This window comes from Bubalus kerabau, chromosome 4, assembly GCF_029407905.1.
Source record: "Bubalus kerabau isolate K-KA32 ecotype Philippines breed swamp buffalo chromosome 4, PCC_UOA_SB_1v2, whole genome shotgun sequence".
Taxonomy (NCBI): Eukaryota; Metazoa; Chordata; class Mammalia; order Artiodactyla; family Bovidae; genus Bubalus; species Bubalus kerabau.
The window spans coordinates 119,132,795-119,152,761 of NC_073627.1; the positions used below are offsets into that span (position 1 = coordinate 119,132,795).

The 19,967-nt window shown below is 43.5% G+C and overlaps 1 protein-coding gene and 1 long non-coding RNA gene across 37 annotated transcripts in view; one reads left to right on the forward strand and one right to left on the reverse strand.

Moving 5' to 3' along the window:
• Positions 1-2,656: 2,656 nt before the first annotated feature.
• Positions 2,657-19,967, forward strand: part of GCNT1 (glucosaminyl (N-acetyl) transferase 1) — a 193,721-nt gene continuing 176,410 nt past the window's right edge. For 4 of the 36 annotated variants that reach the window (XM_055578355.1, XM_055578357.1, XM_055578343.1 and 1 more), the window contains exons 1-2: positions 2,657-2,783; positions 10,532-10,654. Coding sequence is in view for 3 of the 36 variants with exons in the window: in XM_055578360.1 (XP_055434335.1) it covers positions 9,474-9,683; positions 10,333-10,371; positions 10,532-10,654 (372 nt within the window). In the remaining 33 variants the exon portion in view is untranslated. The other 32 variants (XR_008713622.1, XR_008713621.1, XM_055578361.1 and 29 more) reach the window with 21 other exon arrangements.
• LOC129650157 (uncharacterized) lies at positions 9,438-10,540 on the reverse strand. The gene is made up of 3 exons (XR_008713634.1): positions 10,296-10,540; positions 9,980-10,147; positions 9,438-9,723 (listed from the first exon to the last, which is right to left on the reverse strand). It is a non-coding gene; the product is annotated as an uncharacterized LOC129650157 (long non-coding RNA).

Below are 19,967 nucleotides of genomic sequence, written 5' to 3' on the forward strand. Positions count from 1 at the left end.
AGAACTGAGGACATTTAAGGGATTTTATCATCTAATTTGGTAATACCATCTGTATTTAGGAAAGTAGTATATGCATAAACATATATGGACTTTCCAGGTGGCACTATTGGTAAAGAATCCACCTACAAAGCAGGAGACACAAGAGATGCGGGTTTGATTTCTGGGTCAGGAAGATCCCCTGGAGGATGGCAGGGTAACCCACTCCAAGATTCTTGTCTAGAGAAAGCCATAGACAAGATATGGGCTTGTAGTCTATAATGGGCTATGGTCCATAGCATCGCAAAGAACTGGACATGACTAAAGCAACTGAGCACATAGCTAACACACATAATACATATATTCTTATATGTATGTACACATATACCTGCAAATAGAGACAGGCACAAATAGAAAGTTTACAGCTTCAATGTCAACGTTTCAACTCATTGCTTCATGTAAATGGGTGTGCAGCTCTCATCTTTTTCCCACCTCTATATTTTGACCACAGTTGTGTTTCTTTTTTTTTTTTTTTTTTAATTTAATTTTATTTTATTTTTAAACTTTACATAACTGTATTAGATTTGCCAAATATCAAAATGAATCCGCCACAGGTATACATGTGTTCCCCATCCTGAACCCTCCTCCCTCCTCCCTCCCCATTCCATCCCCCTGGGTCGTCCCAGTGCACCAGCCCCAAGCATGCAGCATCGTGCATCGAACCTGGACTGGCAACTCATTTCATACATATTTTACATGTTTCAATGCCATTCTCCCAAATCTTCCCACCCTCTCCCTCTCCCACAGAGTCCATAAGACTGTTCTATACATCAGTGTCTCTTTTGCTGTCTCGTACACAGGGTTATTGTTACCATCTTTCTAAATTCCATATATATGCGTTAGTATACTGTATTGGTGTTTTTCTTTCTGGCTTACTTCACTCTGTATAATAGGCTCCAGTTTCATCCACCTCTTTAGAACTGATTCAAATGTATTCTTTTTAATGGCTGAATAATATTCCACTGTGTATATGTACCACAGCTTTCTTATCCATTCATCTGCTGATGGACATCTAGGTTGCTTCCATGTCCTGGCTATTATAAACAGTGCTGCGATGAACATTGGGGTACTCGTGTCTCTTTCCCTTCTGGTTTTCTCAGTGTGTGTGCCCAGCAGTGGGATTGCTGGATCATAAGGCATGTCTATTTCCAGTTTTTTAAGGAATCTCCACACTGTTCTCCATAGTGGCTGTACTAGTTTGCATTCCCACCAACAGTGTAAGAGGGTTCCCTTTTCTCCACACCCTCTCCAGCATTTATTACTTGTAGACTTTTGGATCGCAGCCATTATGACTGGTGTGAAATGGTACCTCATAGTGGTTTTGATTTGCATTTCTCTGATAATGAGTGATGTTGAGCATCTTTTCATGTGTTTGTTAGCCATCTGTATGTCTTCTTTGGAGAAATGTCTATTTAGTTCTTTGGCCCATTTTTTGATTGGGTCATTTATTTTTCTGGAGTTGAGCTGTAGGAGTTGCTTGTATATTCTCGAGATTAGTTGTTTGTCAGTTGCTTCATTTGCTATTATCTTCTCCCATTCTGAAGGCTGTCTTTTCACCTTGCTAATAGTTTCCTTTGATGTGCAGAAGCTTTTAAGGTTAATTAGGTCCCATTTGTTTATTTTTGCTTTTATTTCCAATATTCTGGGAGGTGGGTCATAGAGGATCCTGCTGTGATGTATGTCGGAGAGTGTTTTGCCTATGTTCTCCTCTAGGAGTTTTATAGTTTCTGGTCTTACGTTGAGATCTTTAATCCATTTTGAGTTTATTTTTGTGTATGGTGTTAGAAAGTGTTCTAGTTTCATTCTTTTACAAGTGGTTGACCAGATTTCCCAGCACCACTTGTTAAAGAGATTGTCTTTAATCCATTGTATATTCTTGCCTCCTTTGTCGAAGATAAGGTGTCCATATGTGCGTGGATTTATCTCTGGGCTTTCTATTTTGTTCCATTGATCTATATTTCTGTCTTTGTGCCAGTACCATACACAGTTGTGTTTCTAGCCAAGAATTACTTGCTCAATATGAGGCTTAAGCATCACCATGCATGTTGGTAAAGCAGACCTTTAAGATTTCTTCTGCCCTTATGAGTAATCTTATGGAGTCTGTGGACTAAATTTGGGGAAAGGGACCAAGGAAAGATCAAGTGGTCATCTGTGTACCCCCAAAGCCTATATGAGTAGCTAAAATATCCAGTCTGTTTCCAATGACTTTTTTTCAGGCAAGTGTTACTGTTGGGCTCCCTGAGGCCCTCAAGAGCCCCTGATGGGAGGAGGGTGTACTTGAAGGCCCAACGTTCCCTGTGCTGCCTTGATACTCAAGGGCCTCACCCTGAGTTCCCCTGCTTTCGTCTCCACTCAGCTAGTTCCCCTATCAGCCAGACCAGATGCTCTGCTACTCCTCAGGGAGGAGTCTTACCTCCCTGCCAGCCCACACAATTACTTAAATAAGATATCACTTATTCCCATGGAAACCAAGGGTCACAATCACTAGTGTCTCTGCCACAGAGCCTGCCTCCCACAGGCCCTGCTGATTCACTCTGATGTTGAGTGTAACTCCCAGGAGGTCCTGAATGACATGTTGTATTCTCCTCCCCCAGCTGAGCCTACTAATAAACTTCTATCAGTCTCACCTGTCTAATACCAGGTGTCATGTCTTTGACTGTCTGGTTCTCTTTAGGGCAGGAGGTCCTTCCTTCACCAATGGAGTGAAGAGGAGGTGAGCAGAACAGAAGGGGCCCAACTCTTAAGAAGTAAGGATTTGAGGGGCTGCGATGGGTAGGGAGGGGTCCCACAGGGTGGATGGGGTTGGAGGAGATATGGGCGTTGAAGGGGGACAGATCAAAGGATTCAAGGAAGCTGAAGAGAAGGTTCCAATGATAAAAGGGAAGGGGGGAAAGATGGGAAGGGAGAGTTTGGCGAGATCCCATGTTTGCCAAAGAAGCCTCTGAAGTTCTAAATTGCTTTTGGTAAAGGTTGCCATTTTTGAAGATATTAAACTGAAATGTGACAAGCAAAGACTCTCTTTTTGTTGGAAAGAATAAAAGTAACTTTACTGTGATTCAACCCACGGTTGATTCATGTCAATGTATGGCAAAAACCACTACAATATTGTAAAGTAATTAGCCTCCAATTAAAATTAATTAATTAAAAACAAATAAACAAACAAACAAGAGAGGCTTCCCAGGTGGCACTAGTGGTAAAGAACCCACCTGCCAGTGCAGGAGACAAAAGAGGCATGGATTCAATCCCTGGGTCAGGAAGCTCCCCTGGAGAAGGAAATGGCAGCCCACTCCAACATCCTTGCATGGAGAATCCCATGGACAGAGGAGCTGGGTGGGCTACAGTATATGGGGTTGCAAAGAATTGGACGCACTGAAGCGACTTAGCATGCACAACAAAGAAATCCAGAGCGCTGGCTCAAGACCTGAATTTACCAAGGTTTCCTGAACTCACCAAAGTTGCCTCGAATCTCTACCTTTGTAGGTAGAGGCCCATAGTTTTTGAGCCAAGTCATAGCACCAGAAAACTGTCAAACAGAAACCAATTCCAGGTTTGGTAAGGGCAGACTTTATTTAAAAGGATTATTGCACTAGGGGGAGGGGAGATTATAATGGAGACTACTCCATTTATAAGCTCTACAAGCTTTTGAAAGGTCAGGCAGCAAAGAGCCTTTCTTTCATGGGAGAGTCAACAAGGCTAGAATGAAAGAGTGAGAGGAACAGCTGTCTTGACCAGGCAACTGACCAGGAAAAGTTTTCCTTGAGATCAGGAAAGGAAGGGGCTCCGCTTCCATCCCCCCACGTTCATTGGGTGGCATGCAGGCTCTTCGCTCCCCAGCCAGGGATGTAACCCATGCCCTTCCAGTGGAAGCATGGAGTCCTAACTCCTGGACCTGTAGGGAATTCCCAGGCTTCTTGGTAGGGGCAATTAGGGTTTTTTCCTGCCTCTCAATGTTAGCTTAGTAGAGGGTGAATGAAAGAAAAACTGGGGAAAGAAGAATGCCTAACTAAAATCAAGTGGGCAGGCATTTTATCCAGATAGGTAAGCAGGAAAAACAGTTCAGCTACTGATTTTACAAGACAAAAAAGGGAATTTGGAGGATTCTGTGTCTGGTCTTACAATAGGGAGTTCTGGGTGAGTTTTATCTAAGTTACTTGAGGAAAGGTGGTGGTTCTTTGCAGTAAGCTGTTTCCTGGAACACAAAAGGGTGTGGGGATGATGTTTTTTTTTTAAACCTCCACTGTCTTTCGAGAGCACAGGGTTTGAGTTAAGTTTAATACCGTCTCCTTATTTGAGTTGTGCTTTTAATCAGTTTTATTATATTTAAAAAATGTATCAGAAATGTCATCACTGTAACAGCTCTGTTTATAAGCACTTCCCTGCATCTATAATATTAGAATAGTTAAAGCTTGTAACTATGAGTTTACTCCTCATGCTGGTTATTAAGATGTGGCTCAGTCAGGAGACTTGGGTTTGATCCCTGGGTCAGGAAGATCCCCTGGAGAAGGAAATGGCAATTCACTCCAGTATTCTTGCCTGGGAAATCCAAGGGACAGAGGAGCCTGGTGGGCTACAGTCCATGGGGTTGCAAGAGTTGAACATGACTGAGTGACTAAACCTACCAACCTACCTATCTACCCTGAATCTATAACATTAGGATAGTTGAAAATTGTAATTATGAATTTACTCCTCATGCTGGTTATTAAGGTGTCGTGACTCAAGCCCTTTCTTCTGTACTCTTCTGTGATGCTGTGGGTGTGACAAAGCCAACGACTTTTCCTGCAAGGTTTTGCCAATAGCGGGGCGCTCGAGCAGAGCGGAGAGCTGGTGGAGGGAAAAGGGATTTGCTCCTTGATATTTGGTCAGTGGGGAAAAACAATTCAGGTAATCACTCCCACCAGTGTTACCAAGCAGCGGCTCTTTTACCTGGCTGCGGCAGTTGGTTCCAATTTTCCAATTTTTAATCTACCCTCTCTTCCAGCCTCAACACTTGCCTTCAGAAGTAGCGTGCCCAGCTGGGTACTCCCCTCCCCAACCTCAGAGGTCTGAGTGCTGCTCCTCAGGGGCATTCTCCCAGCTCTTAGTTTCTTCTTGTTTCACGTTTTGTTTTGTACTGGAGTCTAGCCGATTAACAGCGTTGTGACAGTTTCAGGTGAACAGCAAAGGGCCTCAGCCATACATGCACATGTATCCATTCCTCCCCAGATTCCCCTCCCATCCAGGCTGCCACATAACCTTGTTCCAGCTCTTAGTTTCTGATAACGCCACACTTCTCTCTCCAGCTCCACCAGGGGCAGCTACTCCCCTCAGTTACGGGCATCTCTTTGTTACTGCCCATGTTTCCCTTTCTGCTTTTTCAATCCTCCATTATATGTTTAATTCCTTAAATTCTTACATTCTCTATAAAAATAACTGCTATAACCCCTAAGAGATCCAGAAATACTTTCTGAACTTGTATAGATTTATGATGGATTATAAATTATTGTGATAATTAAGAATAAGTGGATTTTATCCATAGGATATATGCCACATCCAACTGACAAAGATATATTCTAAAAATTAATTTATAAATTCACTATCTGGATCTTGAAATGAATTTTCCTAACAAAAGAATACTACACATCAAGTCAGATGATCAATTCATCAGTGTTCACAATGTAACTGAACAAACTATACAAATTGTGTTAGGCAACAGAACTAGCGTAGCTTGGCAATATATATTCAAAGTTGCAAATGTAATGCTAGTGAAACCAAGCCCCCTAAAAATGAGTTCCCTTGTCAAATTAATGACTAACCTCTCTATTCAAAACTTTATTCTCTTTCTTGTCATGCCCCTTTTCCCCTCAAGATCGAAGAGTATCAAGCAAAGGGGGTATTGAAACTGATCACCACCCTGTGGGACCTTCCCAGGTACAAAAACCCTTCCATGTTGCTTGTTTCTCATTTATAGAAAAAGGCTTTAGTCCTGTATGCCAAAGAGCAGACTTAAGCAGTTATCAATTAGGAAAGTGAGGGAATGCAGAAACAGAGGGAAAGCAGGCAAAAACCAATAGTGCAACTCTACAACATGCAACAATAAAACAAAGTCCTAGTTCCTCCTCAAGGGATACAAAGAACCATCTGATACATATCTTTGAGTTGTTGTCAAGAATCTCTAAGACCCCCACCCACCCAGGTGCAGGATGCTGTCTATAAGCTGACCAGAAACAGTAGACCCCAGACTGGTGGGAACCAGAATGTTGGTGATAAAGATTCTGGAAACAGCACCACTGACCAGTCAGAAAAAAGTCCATGAGCTGCAACCCTCACCCAGAATGGTTTCTTTAAAAGCCCCGCCCTGAAGGCTGTCAGGGAGTCAGAGAGTTTCGATCATGGGCTGCCAGTTTTCCTTGCTTGGCACCCTGCAAATAAATCCTGTGCATTCCTTCACCAAAACTGGTGTCAGTAAATTGATTTTGCTGCAAAATAGGTGAGTAGACTCAAGTTTGGTTCAGTAACACTAGCAACAAATTGTATTCACTCTTTCGCTCTTTTAATTAAAAATGTTTAAATACTTTTATAAACAATATATCCAAAATACTGTCATTTCAACCTATAATTAATATTTTTAAATACATTTAAATGAGATACTAAAATTTTTTTTTTCATATTAAGACTTCAAAATTGACTGTGTATCTTACACTTTACTGGGAAAGGCCTGGTAAAATTGAGTAATTTTCCCAATTGGTTTAAGCCCTGACCTTAAATACCATCTTCAGCTGAAGATGAAAGAAGATGTGGGCGGGGTAGGGCATAGTCACTTTAGATAGTCATCAAAAAAAAAAAAGCACAGTGAACAAAAGGAGTGTTGTGATGCTTTGACAAAAATTTTTAGAGGTTTGTCATTCTCTCTCTTCCTAGTAGGGCTTCCTTGGTGGCTCAGAGGGTAAAGAATCCTCCTGCAACACGGGAGACCTGGGTTCGGTCCCTGGGTTGGGAAGTTCTCCTGGAGACAGGAATCGCAATCCACTCCAGTATTCTGGCCTGGAGAAGCCCATTGACAGAGGAACCTGCGGGGCTACAGTCCATGGGGTTGCAAAGAGTTGGGCACGACTGAGCGACTAACACTTCCACACTACCTCTTCCCAGTACAGGGAGAGAGACACCCTTACAAAGGTGTCACATATGATTTCTCTTATATATAAAAATATCTTCACACAAGAGTAACTTTAACTTGGTTTCAGAGCTTTTCTTGTGTTTGAAGTTTCTTAAAAATAACCAGTTTTAAATGACTCTTATGACAAAGGGACGTGTTTTGGGATGGCATATTCTGCTCCCCTAAATAGGAATTCTAGGTATTGATAATTAAAAAAAACCCCAAAAAACTGAAAATAGTCTTGCTGAAAGCACAGTAAGAAAAAAACTGGTCAAGCGAGGGTGGAGGAAACATGTTTAATCTAGTGGAAGTGACAGGCTTAGTTTCAAACACTGAATTAACAAAATTTATGAATTTAATTTCATAATGCAGTATTAGAGTTTTAGTATAATTGCTTTCACAATGGCTTGACTTAAGGAATTTTAAAATATCACTTTGTCTTTTAGTGAAAAACGTCATCTGGATTAGCAATAGATTGAAAAAAACTTGCAATTACTTTTTCTCTAACTCTGACCAATATGTACATGCTGTGTATATCTGCAGAAGATATTTTGGGTTCTGATTTTTGTTTCCATGATAAAAATATAAACCATGGCTTAGAGGTTCATGAACAAGGAGCTCCCTTTCCTTGTTCTGGGTCTTGCACATAATGCATTTTAAGAAGATTCCTAAATAAAATTAAAGCAAGATGTTCCAAGATTATTGGAGGAGGAGGAATATCCTCAGGCAAGATCTATATCCCCCCAGGAATATCTCACTAGTGACTCCCCCATTGTCAGGATGGCTGGCCTGCTTGTTGCTGCTTTGCCCAGCAATGCTCTGGCACAGGGGTGGGGAGGAGGAGAGTCCATAGCAGTCCTCTCAGAATGTTCCAATGTCTAGAAGAGAAAAGGTCAGGTCTCCATAAAAGAGACAGGTGAGTTGGCTTGAAACCTGTGTGCGCTGCCAAGTGGCTAATTTATGTTCCACTTACCTGGAACTATCATCTTCTGCTCTGTGTGGATATATCTATACAAACACCCCTGTCCCGAGGGCATCTAACCCCATCAAGTCCAAAGCCCAAGAAGGTGAGCCTCAGAGAGTCAGTGGGTACCAGCCCTTCTCTTTGTGTTCATGCATCTCCCCCTGAGCAATGACCCCCTTTGATTAGAGTGATGAACACTAGGCAAACTTCCTGTTATAGGGAAACCCACCCACTCACAGCACCTCAGCTTTACCCCACAGCCCCAACAGGAACCGGTGGGTAGGGAAATGACTGTATTCAGTTAGTTCCTTTATTTATTTCAATGCATATGTGTTGGGTGAATTAAGTGATATGAAGATAAATAATCTGCACTCCAGGAGTTAAAATCCCAAAGAGTCAGACATGACTTGGCACGCGTGCACACACACTCACACACAAATGTAATGAGTTTTTAAAATACTAAATTTTTTAGTAAGTAAATCTCATGATGTCAAAAGTTCCGCTTCTCTGTACACTGTTGCCTAATTGAATCTTGGAGACAGTTTTGGGTGAAGTAGAAAAGGATCGCTTTATTACTTTTCCAGGCAAAGAGGGACACAGTGGATTAACTGCCCTCAAAACTGTATGTCCCAACTTGGGGAGGATAGTGATAAGTTTTGCATTAACTATTCAAAGATGGTGTGATTAGCTTGCAGGCATTTTTCTGATGGGTTGGTGGTGAGATAAGTCAGCATCATCAACCTTCAGGTCTAACGGCACTGGGGTCTAAATGCTCCTGGGCAGTATACCGTGTTTCAGTATTTGTGGAATAGTTCAAAGATATTGTGTGTGTATTTGTTGACGAGAAAAAGGGACCTTGCCCCAGGCCCTTGGTCTTAATAACTGCTTGAATCTGCTCAGTGGAACTCAGGGAAGGTCATGGAAGCTGAATGGAGGCAGTTTCCTATAATCAAAGAACTGGGGGACACAGAAAGGCCTTGTGTTCAGGAGACCCACAGGACCCTGTAGACGTCTCTCATCACGGAAAACAAACAAACCCAATGGTCACACCTAATTTTAACACAATATAAAGACCTCCGGAATTTTTTTTTTTTCCTTTGGTTGTAAACCCTATTTTTAAAATAAGAAAAGACAGCGCTTCCCGCGGTTCCTGCCTCCCAGGAAGGGGGTATAAAATTCTGAAGACCCCACTCAAGTGTTCAGTCCCTAATCGGTTCTACCAACTAAGAACCCAAGTCAACCTAAGGAAGGAGAAAGAGGAAGCACGCAGTCAAGCACTTCCACCAGACAACGAAATGCCCAGAGGGCGCGCTGACTTGGGCCAGAAGGCCCAGGCAGCAGATGTCTGCGAAGCAGGGATGCGCTGGGCGGGGCCTAGAGGGGCGGGCCCAGGGGCGTGGCGCACGGGCGCGAGGGTGGGCGGCCCGAGACCCGGCCGCGCGGTCCTCCGGCGCCGAGTTCAGTCAGCCTAGCGCGGAGCAGCGCCGGGCGAGATCGTCCCCTTGCTGCCCAGCAGCCTCCAGCGTCTTCCGGGCCAGGCACTCGCTGCAGGTAACCAACGCTCCACCAGGTCTCCTGCTCGGCTGCCTGGCTGGAGAGGAGGAAATGGGAAGGATAGGCGGGAAAGAGGAAGCCGCCCCTTAACCAGGGCCCGGCTGCAGCGAGTGGGATCAGCTCCTCCGGGAAAGAGGACGCGGAGCCGGGGCAGGAGAAAGAGGATGCGCGGTGGGAATCCGCTTCCAGCTTGTGCGTCCGGGACCGGGGGTGGTGCAGAGCGCCCTGCCTCGACCCAACTCTTCCGTCCGGTTCGGGGAGCCTGGGACTAGGACTTTGGTGCCCACTATCACCTGGAAGCCACTTGTTTCTGCTGTCTTTCCCCCTGGTTCACGTAGCGAGTAGTAGTTTAGGAATCGGGAGTTGGCGGCTGCGGGCGTGGAGAGGCCGGGCGCGAACAGTTCCTCACTGTTGTGCTTTGGGGGCCAGAGGCTTTAACTTCGAATAATCCTAATCGTGGCCTTGCGGAGCGGAGAGGTATTTATTACCCCCATTTTACTGATAAAGATAGAAGCCTGCGCCGGGATGTTAAATGACTCACCCTAGGGGCTAACCACTGGAAAGGAGACGCTACTCTAGGGGCGCCAAAGCCCTCACGCGTTTCCTCACCTTCCTGTTTGCTCTGCATGCTTCACGCCACGTCTAGAAAATGCGTGCTGCTGCTGCTGGCTCTGTGGTGAAACAGGTGATTGTTCTTGAACGCATTATATTCCCTTCCTAGGTTTCTTTTTGGTTTTGTGTTGCTAGCGCCCAATTTCTGATTCAAATGTTTCCAATTTTTGTTGATTAGCTTTTTGAGGTGGAAGAAGCTCTCCCTCACAGCTCTTTCCCTCCCTGCCTTGTAGCTCTGTTCCTGGATACCGAGCAAAACACAGGCACCCCAGCCTGCTACACACTTCTCATCTTTCTCCGTGGATGATAGGTCGCCCGTGCATCCAGGCTGGGCCTTGCGGGCTGCCCGGTTGGAGGTGAGTCTTGTAGTCACCTGGCATCCTGCACACTCATTGGCTTTGTTATTTCGTTCTAGGGGGAACAGAGTCTTCATTTTACAAGTAGTAGGACAAGAGGGAAATTGAGGGGATATACAGTGTTCAGAGAAAGCCAGGTACCTGGAGATGAGAACAAGGCCACAGGTTTTTGTGGTCTGCATTTGGTGAGGGCTAGGTGAGCATCTGGCCGGACACTTACTTGTAAGCTTCTCTGGGCATCCTGCCCCCCTTTTAGAGCTGTTCTGAAGGGCAGATTTGTTTTACAGAGGGGAGGAAGAGGGCTGAATGGTTTTTAAAGATCAGTGTAAATTACCTTCTAGGAACCCAGGCAGTTCTAACCCCACTGCCCCGGATTAAGGAAAATGGCTTTCTGCTGTGGCTTAATCATTAAGCCTTCACGGATTTTTAGCAGACCTTCAAGATGGTCCTTCAGGGAAACTTTGGAGTTCTCAGACACCATTCCATGTTTAAAAAGAAAGAAATGGCAACCCACTCCAGTGTTCTTGCCTGGAGAATCCCAGGGACAGGGGAGCCTGGTGGGCTGCCATCTATGGGGTCGCACAGAGTTGGACACGACTGAAGCAACTTAGCAGCAGCAGCAGCAGCAACACACAGTGAATTTACTTTTACAGAGTTTTATTGGTAGATAAAAGAAGTTGATTTTTTTCCCCCCTTCCATCTCATGGTGAGGGTTGGAAGGTTCCAGTCAGCCCCTCTGCCTTTCCTTCAGCCTGATGTTGGAAAGGAACTTCTCAACCTTGGCCCTAAACATGTACTGGATTTCAATTATAGGACAGCTTCCAGTCACTAGTTACTTCATCTTTATTACTGTTTGGTTATGTGGGTCTTTGTTGCTGCAGGGACTTCCTCTAGTTGGCACCAGCAGGGGCTTCTCATTTCGGTGGCTTCTCTTGCTGAGAGCGTTGCTTCGGTGGTTGCGGCACGTGGGCTCAGAGGTTGTGGCGCACAGGCTCAGTTGCTCTGAGGCATGTGGGATCTTCCTGGACCAGGAGGCTGACCCGTGTCCCCTGCATTGGCAGGTGGATTCTTAACCACTGGACCACCAGGAAAGTTCTCTAGCTCTTTTCCATTTGCAATTTTGTTGCTTAACACTAAAGAACTGTTTCTCTTGAGAATTATGAACTATCTCCTGGTGGGCTACTGTCCAAATTGTCGAATCAGGGGTGAGTTAGTGACTGAGCACAAGCAGGATCAACTGTGTACAAAATGAAATTTAGGGACTTCGCTGGTGGTCCAGTGGTTATGACTGTGAGCTTCCATTGCAGGGGCCACTGGTTCAATCCCTGATATGGAAACAAAGATCTCCACATGTTGCTTGGTTTGGCCAGGGGAAAAAAAAAAAACAAAAACAAACCCCACTACAGATCTACAGGAACTAAATAGGTAATTCATGGGGAGAGCTAAATGGACTGAAATTGGTTCCAGGTGACCTGCCAACACCTGGGCGGATATCGGCCATTCTCTCCCTCTAATTGTGTAGGAATTCTAGCCCAGTGTGACCAGAGCTTCCCTACCCAATAATTGAACAAAGTTTATTTAAAAAAAAAAAAATGTAAAAAGTGATTTTAAATGTTGGCTTTTTTCTTTCTTAAAACACAAGAAATAAAATCAAATTTGGTTTATTCATCGTATTTTCAAATCTCTTATAAACTGCTACACCTGGTGATCACATTCTCAAGTGAATGAAAAATTCTGACCTATGATATATATGTTGTACATTTTTCTGAAATGAGGTGGCAGGAAACAAATTAATCCTATTGAAAGTATCTCAGTCTCAATTTCTGTTTTCTGTGACATATAGATTAGGTCACCTGCACTGACAAAAATAGTCTTTTTATGGGCCAACCAAGGAATTGTGTTACTGTTTATTTATAGTTCTGGTTCAAGCTGTCAGCTGCCTTACTCCCTGTCTTAAAAAGAGAGTTCCCAAATGACTGTTCTTATAAATCTGTTGTTTCTCCTGGGGTCTGTCTGTATTTTAAAACACACTGGCTTTGACACAGGAGACATGGCTTGAAGTTGTCATATGTCCTTGTTGCCTATATGTGGCAAATACATGTATGCTTAGACCAGAGTTCCTTCACTATGGCACTTCTGACATTTTGGGCCAGATAATTTCCTGTTGGGATTGTCCTGTGCATTGTAAGCTGTGTAGCAGTGTTCCTGGCTCAACCCACTGGATGCCATTGGTCCCCTCCGTCTGGTTATAACGACCAAAAATGTCTCCAGACATTGTTAGATATCCCCTGGGGAGCATAGTTGCCTAGTTGACAAAAAAAATGAGCGAATATTTAAAATGCTTTAGACATTTATTAAGTAAAGTGTATACTGAACATAATTAACTTTAAACTTCTAATGACTAGAGAAGCTATCTAACACTTTAAGTATTTTTATAATAAAGATGACTGAATCAGGGTTCTTTCTGAATGGCCATGTATACCTTGCAAGACTTTGCTTCCAAAGAAATTTTAAGTGTTTGATGTGGCTGTCAAATTTCTAAAGTTTAAAATGTGGAAGCTAAAAAGGAATCCTACAGCAGTTTTCATTTTTCTCATTTTAATTGCTTGATGTCTTTCAGTTGTCTTTTAAGGTGATGGAGTATCAATGAATGATGGTTGTTGATTTGAAAAAATCAACACAGTCTCTCATATAAGAACGTCAAACAAAAGTCTAAGCAAAAATTTAACAATGAGACCTGGTGTAAATTATGTTTAAAGTAGAATTTAGTTTTAAAAGAAATTAAAAATTTTTTGCCTAACATCAATAACTAGGAAAACTGTGTGTTTCTATAGTCTGAGAAATACTAATTTTATGGAAGAGAATTATAAGTAATATATGATTTTGCTTACCAGAAGAAAAAAATGTCCTGCAAGTATAATCCTCGTGTATAATCCTGCAAGTATAATATAGACCTTATGGAGGTTGAAAACATTGCCTTGGTTATAAAAAATGCATCCTTAGCTAGGGACTGGCTATTCATTGGGCCCCTTGCAGAAATCAGACTAATTTATAAGGCTCTAGGCTGGCTACAGAGTTTGTGGGGCCCCTTCTTTAAACATTATGAATTTTAAGATGGCAACAGATAACTGAGCATTAAGCAGAACATAGGGTCTTGTGTGATTGCACACAGGAAACTGGTCCTGGTAGCTTAAAAGAGGATTATATTCACAAATAAAAATCCAGAGAACTACTCCTGCTACCATTAAGCACCCAGAATTTCTGATTCATTGATTGTACTAATATTTCCAACCAGGAGTCTATGTGTTATTTGATAATCAGTGCAGTAAATTTACTAAGAACTTCCTCCCATGATGAATTTTTCTTTTGCTAAAGAGGGAGCCAGATTGTTTGGGAGGGTCCTGTGAACTTGAATGACCTGTTTACTCATTGAACCACTATTTACTGAGCACCTGTTTGATTCTAGGCATTGTCAGCTCTGGCCTGCAGCTGTGAATGGGATAGAAGTGCTCTACCTTTACGAACCATTTAGTCTAGTGTCTCAAGGACAGGGGGACAGACAAGCACATAGTCACATAGGCAATTACAGTCATAAGTGGTACTTCAGAGAAGCACAAGTATCTGGAGACCATTTAACCTGGAGACCTAACCCAGATTAGGGGAAGGGATTTCTCAGGATAGGTCTTTCTGAAAAGAGGTACTTAAAATGAGGCCTTAAAAATGAGTAGAAGTCAGGTGAATTAGGGTTTAGTGTTCCAGGCTGAAATGGTTGAGACCAAAGAAGGAATGTAGCTTGGGATGAGGCCTCTTGGGCCATCTTTTGGACTTTGCACTTTAATGAAAAGGTAGAGGGAACTCACTGAAAACTTTTAAATAAGAGATAAGATGATTAGATTTGGGTTTTAAAAATGATCATCCTCACTGCTGTGTTTGGAGGGGTAGGCCCTATTGGCATATATGGTATCTGTGCAAACCAGGAAAAGACTCCCTTCTGGGTGGACCAATTAGAAAAGATGTACTGCTTGTCCCATTAGGTCAGGTCAGAGGCAGTCCCCTGAGCCAGTCACTTTGTGTGGGCACAGCCTGTCCACACGCTGGGGAAGGGGAGAATGGGGTGTGGCCCGATAGTGCAAAGGCTTTTTGCAGCCACCCAGGGGTAGAGAGGGGAGTAGATGGGGGACGGATGGAGAGCATGAGAGAGATAATGAGTTTGTAGTTAGAAATCAGTAAGACGGTAGTTACTGTTTGGGTATAGTTGTTGGAGAGAAGCTATCAAAAATGATTCAAAAGTTGGGCATACAGTCAGAATGGCTGTGATCCAAAAGTCTACAAGCAATAAGTGCTGGAGAGGGTGTGGAGAAAAGGGAACCCTCTTACACTGTTGGTGGGAATGCAAACTAGTACAGCCACTGTGGAGAACAGTGTGGAGATTCCTTAAAAAACTGGAAATAGAACTGCCATACGACCCAGCAATCCCACTGCTGGGCATACACACTGAGGAAACCAGAAGGGAAAGAGACACGTGTACCCCAGTGTTCATTGCAGCACTGTTTATAATAGCCAGGACATGGAAGCAACCTAGATGTCCATCAGCAGATGAATGGATAAGAAAGCTATGGTACATATACACAATGGAGTATTACTCAGCCATTAAAAAGAATACATTTGAATCAGTTCTAATGAGGTGGATGAAACTGGAGCCTATTATACAGAGTGAAGTAAGCCAGAAAGAAAAACACCAATACAGTATACTGCTACTGCTAAGTCACTTCAGTTGGTCTGACTCTGTGTGACCCCATAGACGTCAGCCCACCAGGCTCTCCTGCCCCTGGGATTCTCCAGGCAAGAACACTGGAGTGGGTTGCCATTTCCTTCTCCAATGCATGAAAGTGAAAAAATGAAAGTGAAGTCACTCAGTCATGTCCGACTCTTAGCGACCCCATGGACTGCAGCCCACCAGGCTCCTCCATCCATGGGATTTTCCAGGCAAGAGTACTGGAGTGGGGTGCCATTGCCTTCTCCCCAGTACAGTATACTAATGTGTATATTTGGAATTTAGAAAGATGATAACAATAACCCTGTATGCAAGACGGCAAAAGAGACATAGATGTGTAGAACAGTCTTTTGGTCTCTGTGGGAGAGGGAGAGGGTGGATGATTTGGGAGAATGGCATTGAAACATGTATAATATCATATAAGAAATGAAGGGATGACCCAGAGGGATGGTATGGGGAGGGAGGAGGGAGGGGGGTTCAGGATGGGGAGCATGTGTACACCTGTGGCAGATTCATGTTGATGTATGGCAAAACCAATACAATATTGTAATTAGCCTCCAATTAAAATAAATTTAAATTAAAAAAAAAATAAAAGTTGGGCATAAATACCTGAGTGGGATAGGATGGTGAAACCATTTTCGGTTGAAGGGGACTAGGGGAGGAGTGGGTTTGGCACAGGTGGGGGAGGGAAAGTAATTCCACTTGAGTCTGCTTTTGAGGCATTCCAGGTGGAGTCAGGGAGTAGGCAGAGGGAACTCCTGAAAGAGATCTGGGATAGAAATACATATTTTGAGGCCGTTGCAAATAAATAGTCCTTGAATATCCCTGGTGGCTCAGGCAGTAAAGAATTTGCCTGCAGTTCGGGAGACCAGGGTTCGATCCCTTGGTTGAGAAGATCCCCTGGTGGAGGGCATGGCAACCCACTCCAGTATTCTTGCCTGAAGAATCCCGTGGACAGAGGAACCTGCTGGGCTACAGTCCATGGGATCACAAAGAGTCAGACACGACTGAGTGACTAAGCACAGCGCACACCATATGAAAAAGATATCCAGAACACTGCTAGCTCAGTTCCTAAGAGGAAGAGATACTTTAAAAAGATCACCCAAAGAGGGGTGTAGAATGAATGAGAAGGAGAGGGGGCTGGCCTTGGAGAGTTTGATCATTGTGCTCAGAGGAAGAGGAGAAGCTGGTTAAGACTGAGAAGCCAGGCACACCTACAAGGTAGGCAGGAATTGGGGGGTCTGTGGCCTGCTCTTGTTTGTTTTTTCAAATTGAGATTGAAGAGACGTCTAATGCTGATGGAAAGTTTCTGGTACAGAGGGAGAGGCTAAAGATGTGTGAACGAGAAAGAAATGCTAGGGCCAGGCGTCATAGAAGGTGGAACAAAATGGTTTTGAGAACCCAGGTGGGGAAATTGGGCTTTGATAGAAAATGGGAGGGAGAAGATGGATGAAGTAGTCTCAGATTTGGGGATCAGAATTGTGAGGACTTTTTCTCTGAAGGACGTGGCAAAACCATTTGCCAAGGTGGGTGTGTTTGTGTATAAAGTCACATATTTCGTCAACGCAGTATTTATTGAGCATTTTCTAGTGCCAGACATTGTGGTAGGCTTCCTGGAAACTATTAGGAATGATGTTGATTGGCATTACTGTTGGCCCTTGTGATATAATAAGTAATATATATTAGATGTTTGTCTCTGGTTCCTGCCACAGCTTCTAGAACCCTTGGCATGTCCAGAGAGATAGGGGTAGTAAAAACATCTTTTGTTATTCACAGTGGGGCACCTTTCCACTCCTGGTTTTATGCTAACGTGTGACTTAGGTGAGGGTGGGGAGGGATCCTAGGTAGCCTCAGGATGGGACTGGTCACCAGAGTTAGTTCCGTCCCTCAGTTGTGTCCAACTCTTTGTGACCCATGGGCTGCAGCATGCCAGGCTTCCCTGTCCATCACCATTTTCCGGAGCTTGCTCATGTCCATCGAGTCAGTGATGCCATCCAGCCATCTCATCCTCTGTCGTCCCCTTCTCCTCCTGCCCCAATCCCTCCCAGCATCAGAGTCTTTTCACATAAGTCAGTTCTTTGCATCAGGTGGCCAAAGTATTTGAGTTTCAGCTTCAGCATCAGTCCTTCCAATGAATATTCAGGGCTGATTTCCTTTAGGATGGACTGGTTGGATCTCCTTGCAGTCCAAGGGACTCTCAAGAGTCTTCCCCAGCACCACAGTTCAAAAGCATCAATTCTTTGGTGCTCAGTTTTCGTTATAGTCCAACTGTCACATCCATACATGACTACTGGAAAAACTGTAACTTTGACTTAGATGGACCTTTGTTGGCAAAGTAATGTCTCTTTAATATGCTGTCTAGATAGGTCATTGTTTTTCTTCCAAGGAGCAAGTGTCTTAATTTCATGGCTGCGGTCACCATCTGTAGTGATTTTGGAGCCCCCCAAAATAAAGTCGGTCATTGTTTCCATTGTTTCCTCATCTGTTTGCCATGAGATGATGGGACTGGATGCCATGATCTTAGTTTTTGAATGTTGAGTTTTAAGCCAGCTTTTTTACTTTCCTCTTTCATCTTCATCAAGAGGCTGTTTAGTTCCTCTTCACTTCCTACCATAAGTGTGGTATTATCTGCATATCTGAGGTTATTGATAAATTTCTCCTGGCAATCTTAATTCCAGCTTGTGTTTCATCCAGCCTAGCATTTCTCATGATGTACTCTGCATATAAGTTAAATAAGCAGGGTGACAACATACAGCCTTGACGTACTCCTTTTCCTATTTGGAACCAGTCCATTGTTCCATGTCCGGTTCTAACTGTTGCTTCTTTACCTGCATACAGGTTTTGCAGGAGGCAGGTAAGGTGGTCTGGTATTCCCATCTCTTTAAGAATTTTCCACAGTTGTGTTCCACACAGTCAAAGGCTTTAGCATAATCAATAAAGCAGAAGTAGATGTTTTTTCTGGAATTCTCTTGCTTTTTCTGTGATCCAATAGATGTTGGCAATTTGATCTCTGTTTCTTCTGCCTTTTCTAAAACCAGCTGGAACATCTGGGAGTTCACAGTTCATGTATTGTTGAAACCTGGCTTGGAGAATTTTGAGCATTACTTTGCTAGCATGTGAGATGAGTGCAATTGTGTGGTAGTTTGAGCATTCTTTGGCATTGCCCTTCTTTGGGATTGGAATGAAAACTGACCTTTTCCAGTCCTATGGCCACTGCTGAGTTTTCCTAATTTGCTGGCATATTGAGTGCAGCACTTTCACAACATCATCTTTTAGAATTTGAAATAGCTCAATTGGAATTCCATCACTTCCACTAGCTTTGTTCATAGTGATGCTTTCTAAGGCCCACTGGACTTCACATTCCAGGATGTCTGGCTCTAGATGAGTGATCACACCATCATGGTATTCTGGGTCATGAAGATCTTTTTTGTACAGTTCTTCTGTGTATTCTTGCCACTTCTTAATATCTTCTGCTTCTGTTAGGTCCCTACCATTTCTGTCCTTTATCGAGCCCATCTTTGCATGAAATGTTCCCTTGGTATCTCTAATTTTCTTGACAAGATCTCTAGTCTTTCCCATTCTGTTGTTTTCCTCTGTTTCTTCCTTTGATCACTGAGAAAGGCTTGCTTCTCTCTCCTTGCTGTTCTTTGAAACTCTCCATTCAAATGGGTAGATCTTTGCTTTTCTCTTTTGCCTTTCACTTCTTTTCTCAGTTATTTGTAAGGCCTCCTCAGACAACCATTTTGCCTTTTTGCATTTCTTTCTCTTGGGGATAGTCTTGATCACTGCCTCCTGTACAATGTTGTGAACCTCCGACTATAGTTTTCAGGCACTCTGTCTATCAGATCTAGTCCCTTGATCTATTTGTCACTTCCACTGTATAATCAAGGGTCACCAGAAAGACCAAGTAATTAGAAGGCTGGGACTTTTCAGCCCCACAGGCTGACCTCTTGGAAGGGAAAGAGGTGCTAGGGATTGAGATACACAGACACTTGAAGAAGCTGTTAGGAGACCTTCTGGGTTGATGGGCACATCAAGGTGCTAATAGAGGCAGCCTGTGCAGAGAAGAAGCCAGGAAGCTTGGCACCCCTCCCCCATACCTTACCCTCTGTATCTCTTCCATTTGACTGTTCATAAGTCATATTCTTTCTAATAAACTGTAGTAGTAAGTAGAATGTTTTCTGGAATCTGAGCTGTGCAAGCAAATTTTCACACCTTGGGATTCATGAGAAGCCCTGAATTCACAGAACCCCCAAATTTATAATTTGCCTGGGCACCCCATTTGCAGCTGATGCCTGCAGAAGGCATTCTTGTGGGACTAAGCCCTTAATATGTGGGATCTGGGCTAACTCCAGCTAGTTTATGACAGAATTGAACTGAATATTTGGGTACCCAGTTGGTGTCAGAATTGGCTTGTGTCTGGAGGGACAAAAACCCCACGTTTGGTGCCAGAAGTGTTGTAAAAATAGCTCAGCCCTATACACCTGAAATAGCCTCTCACTATCTTTTCTTGAAACCACCTTTGACCTTATACTTGAT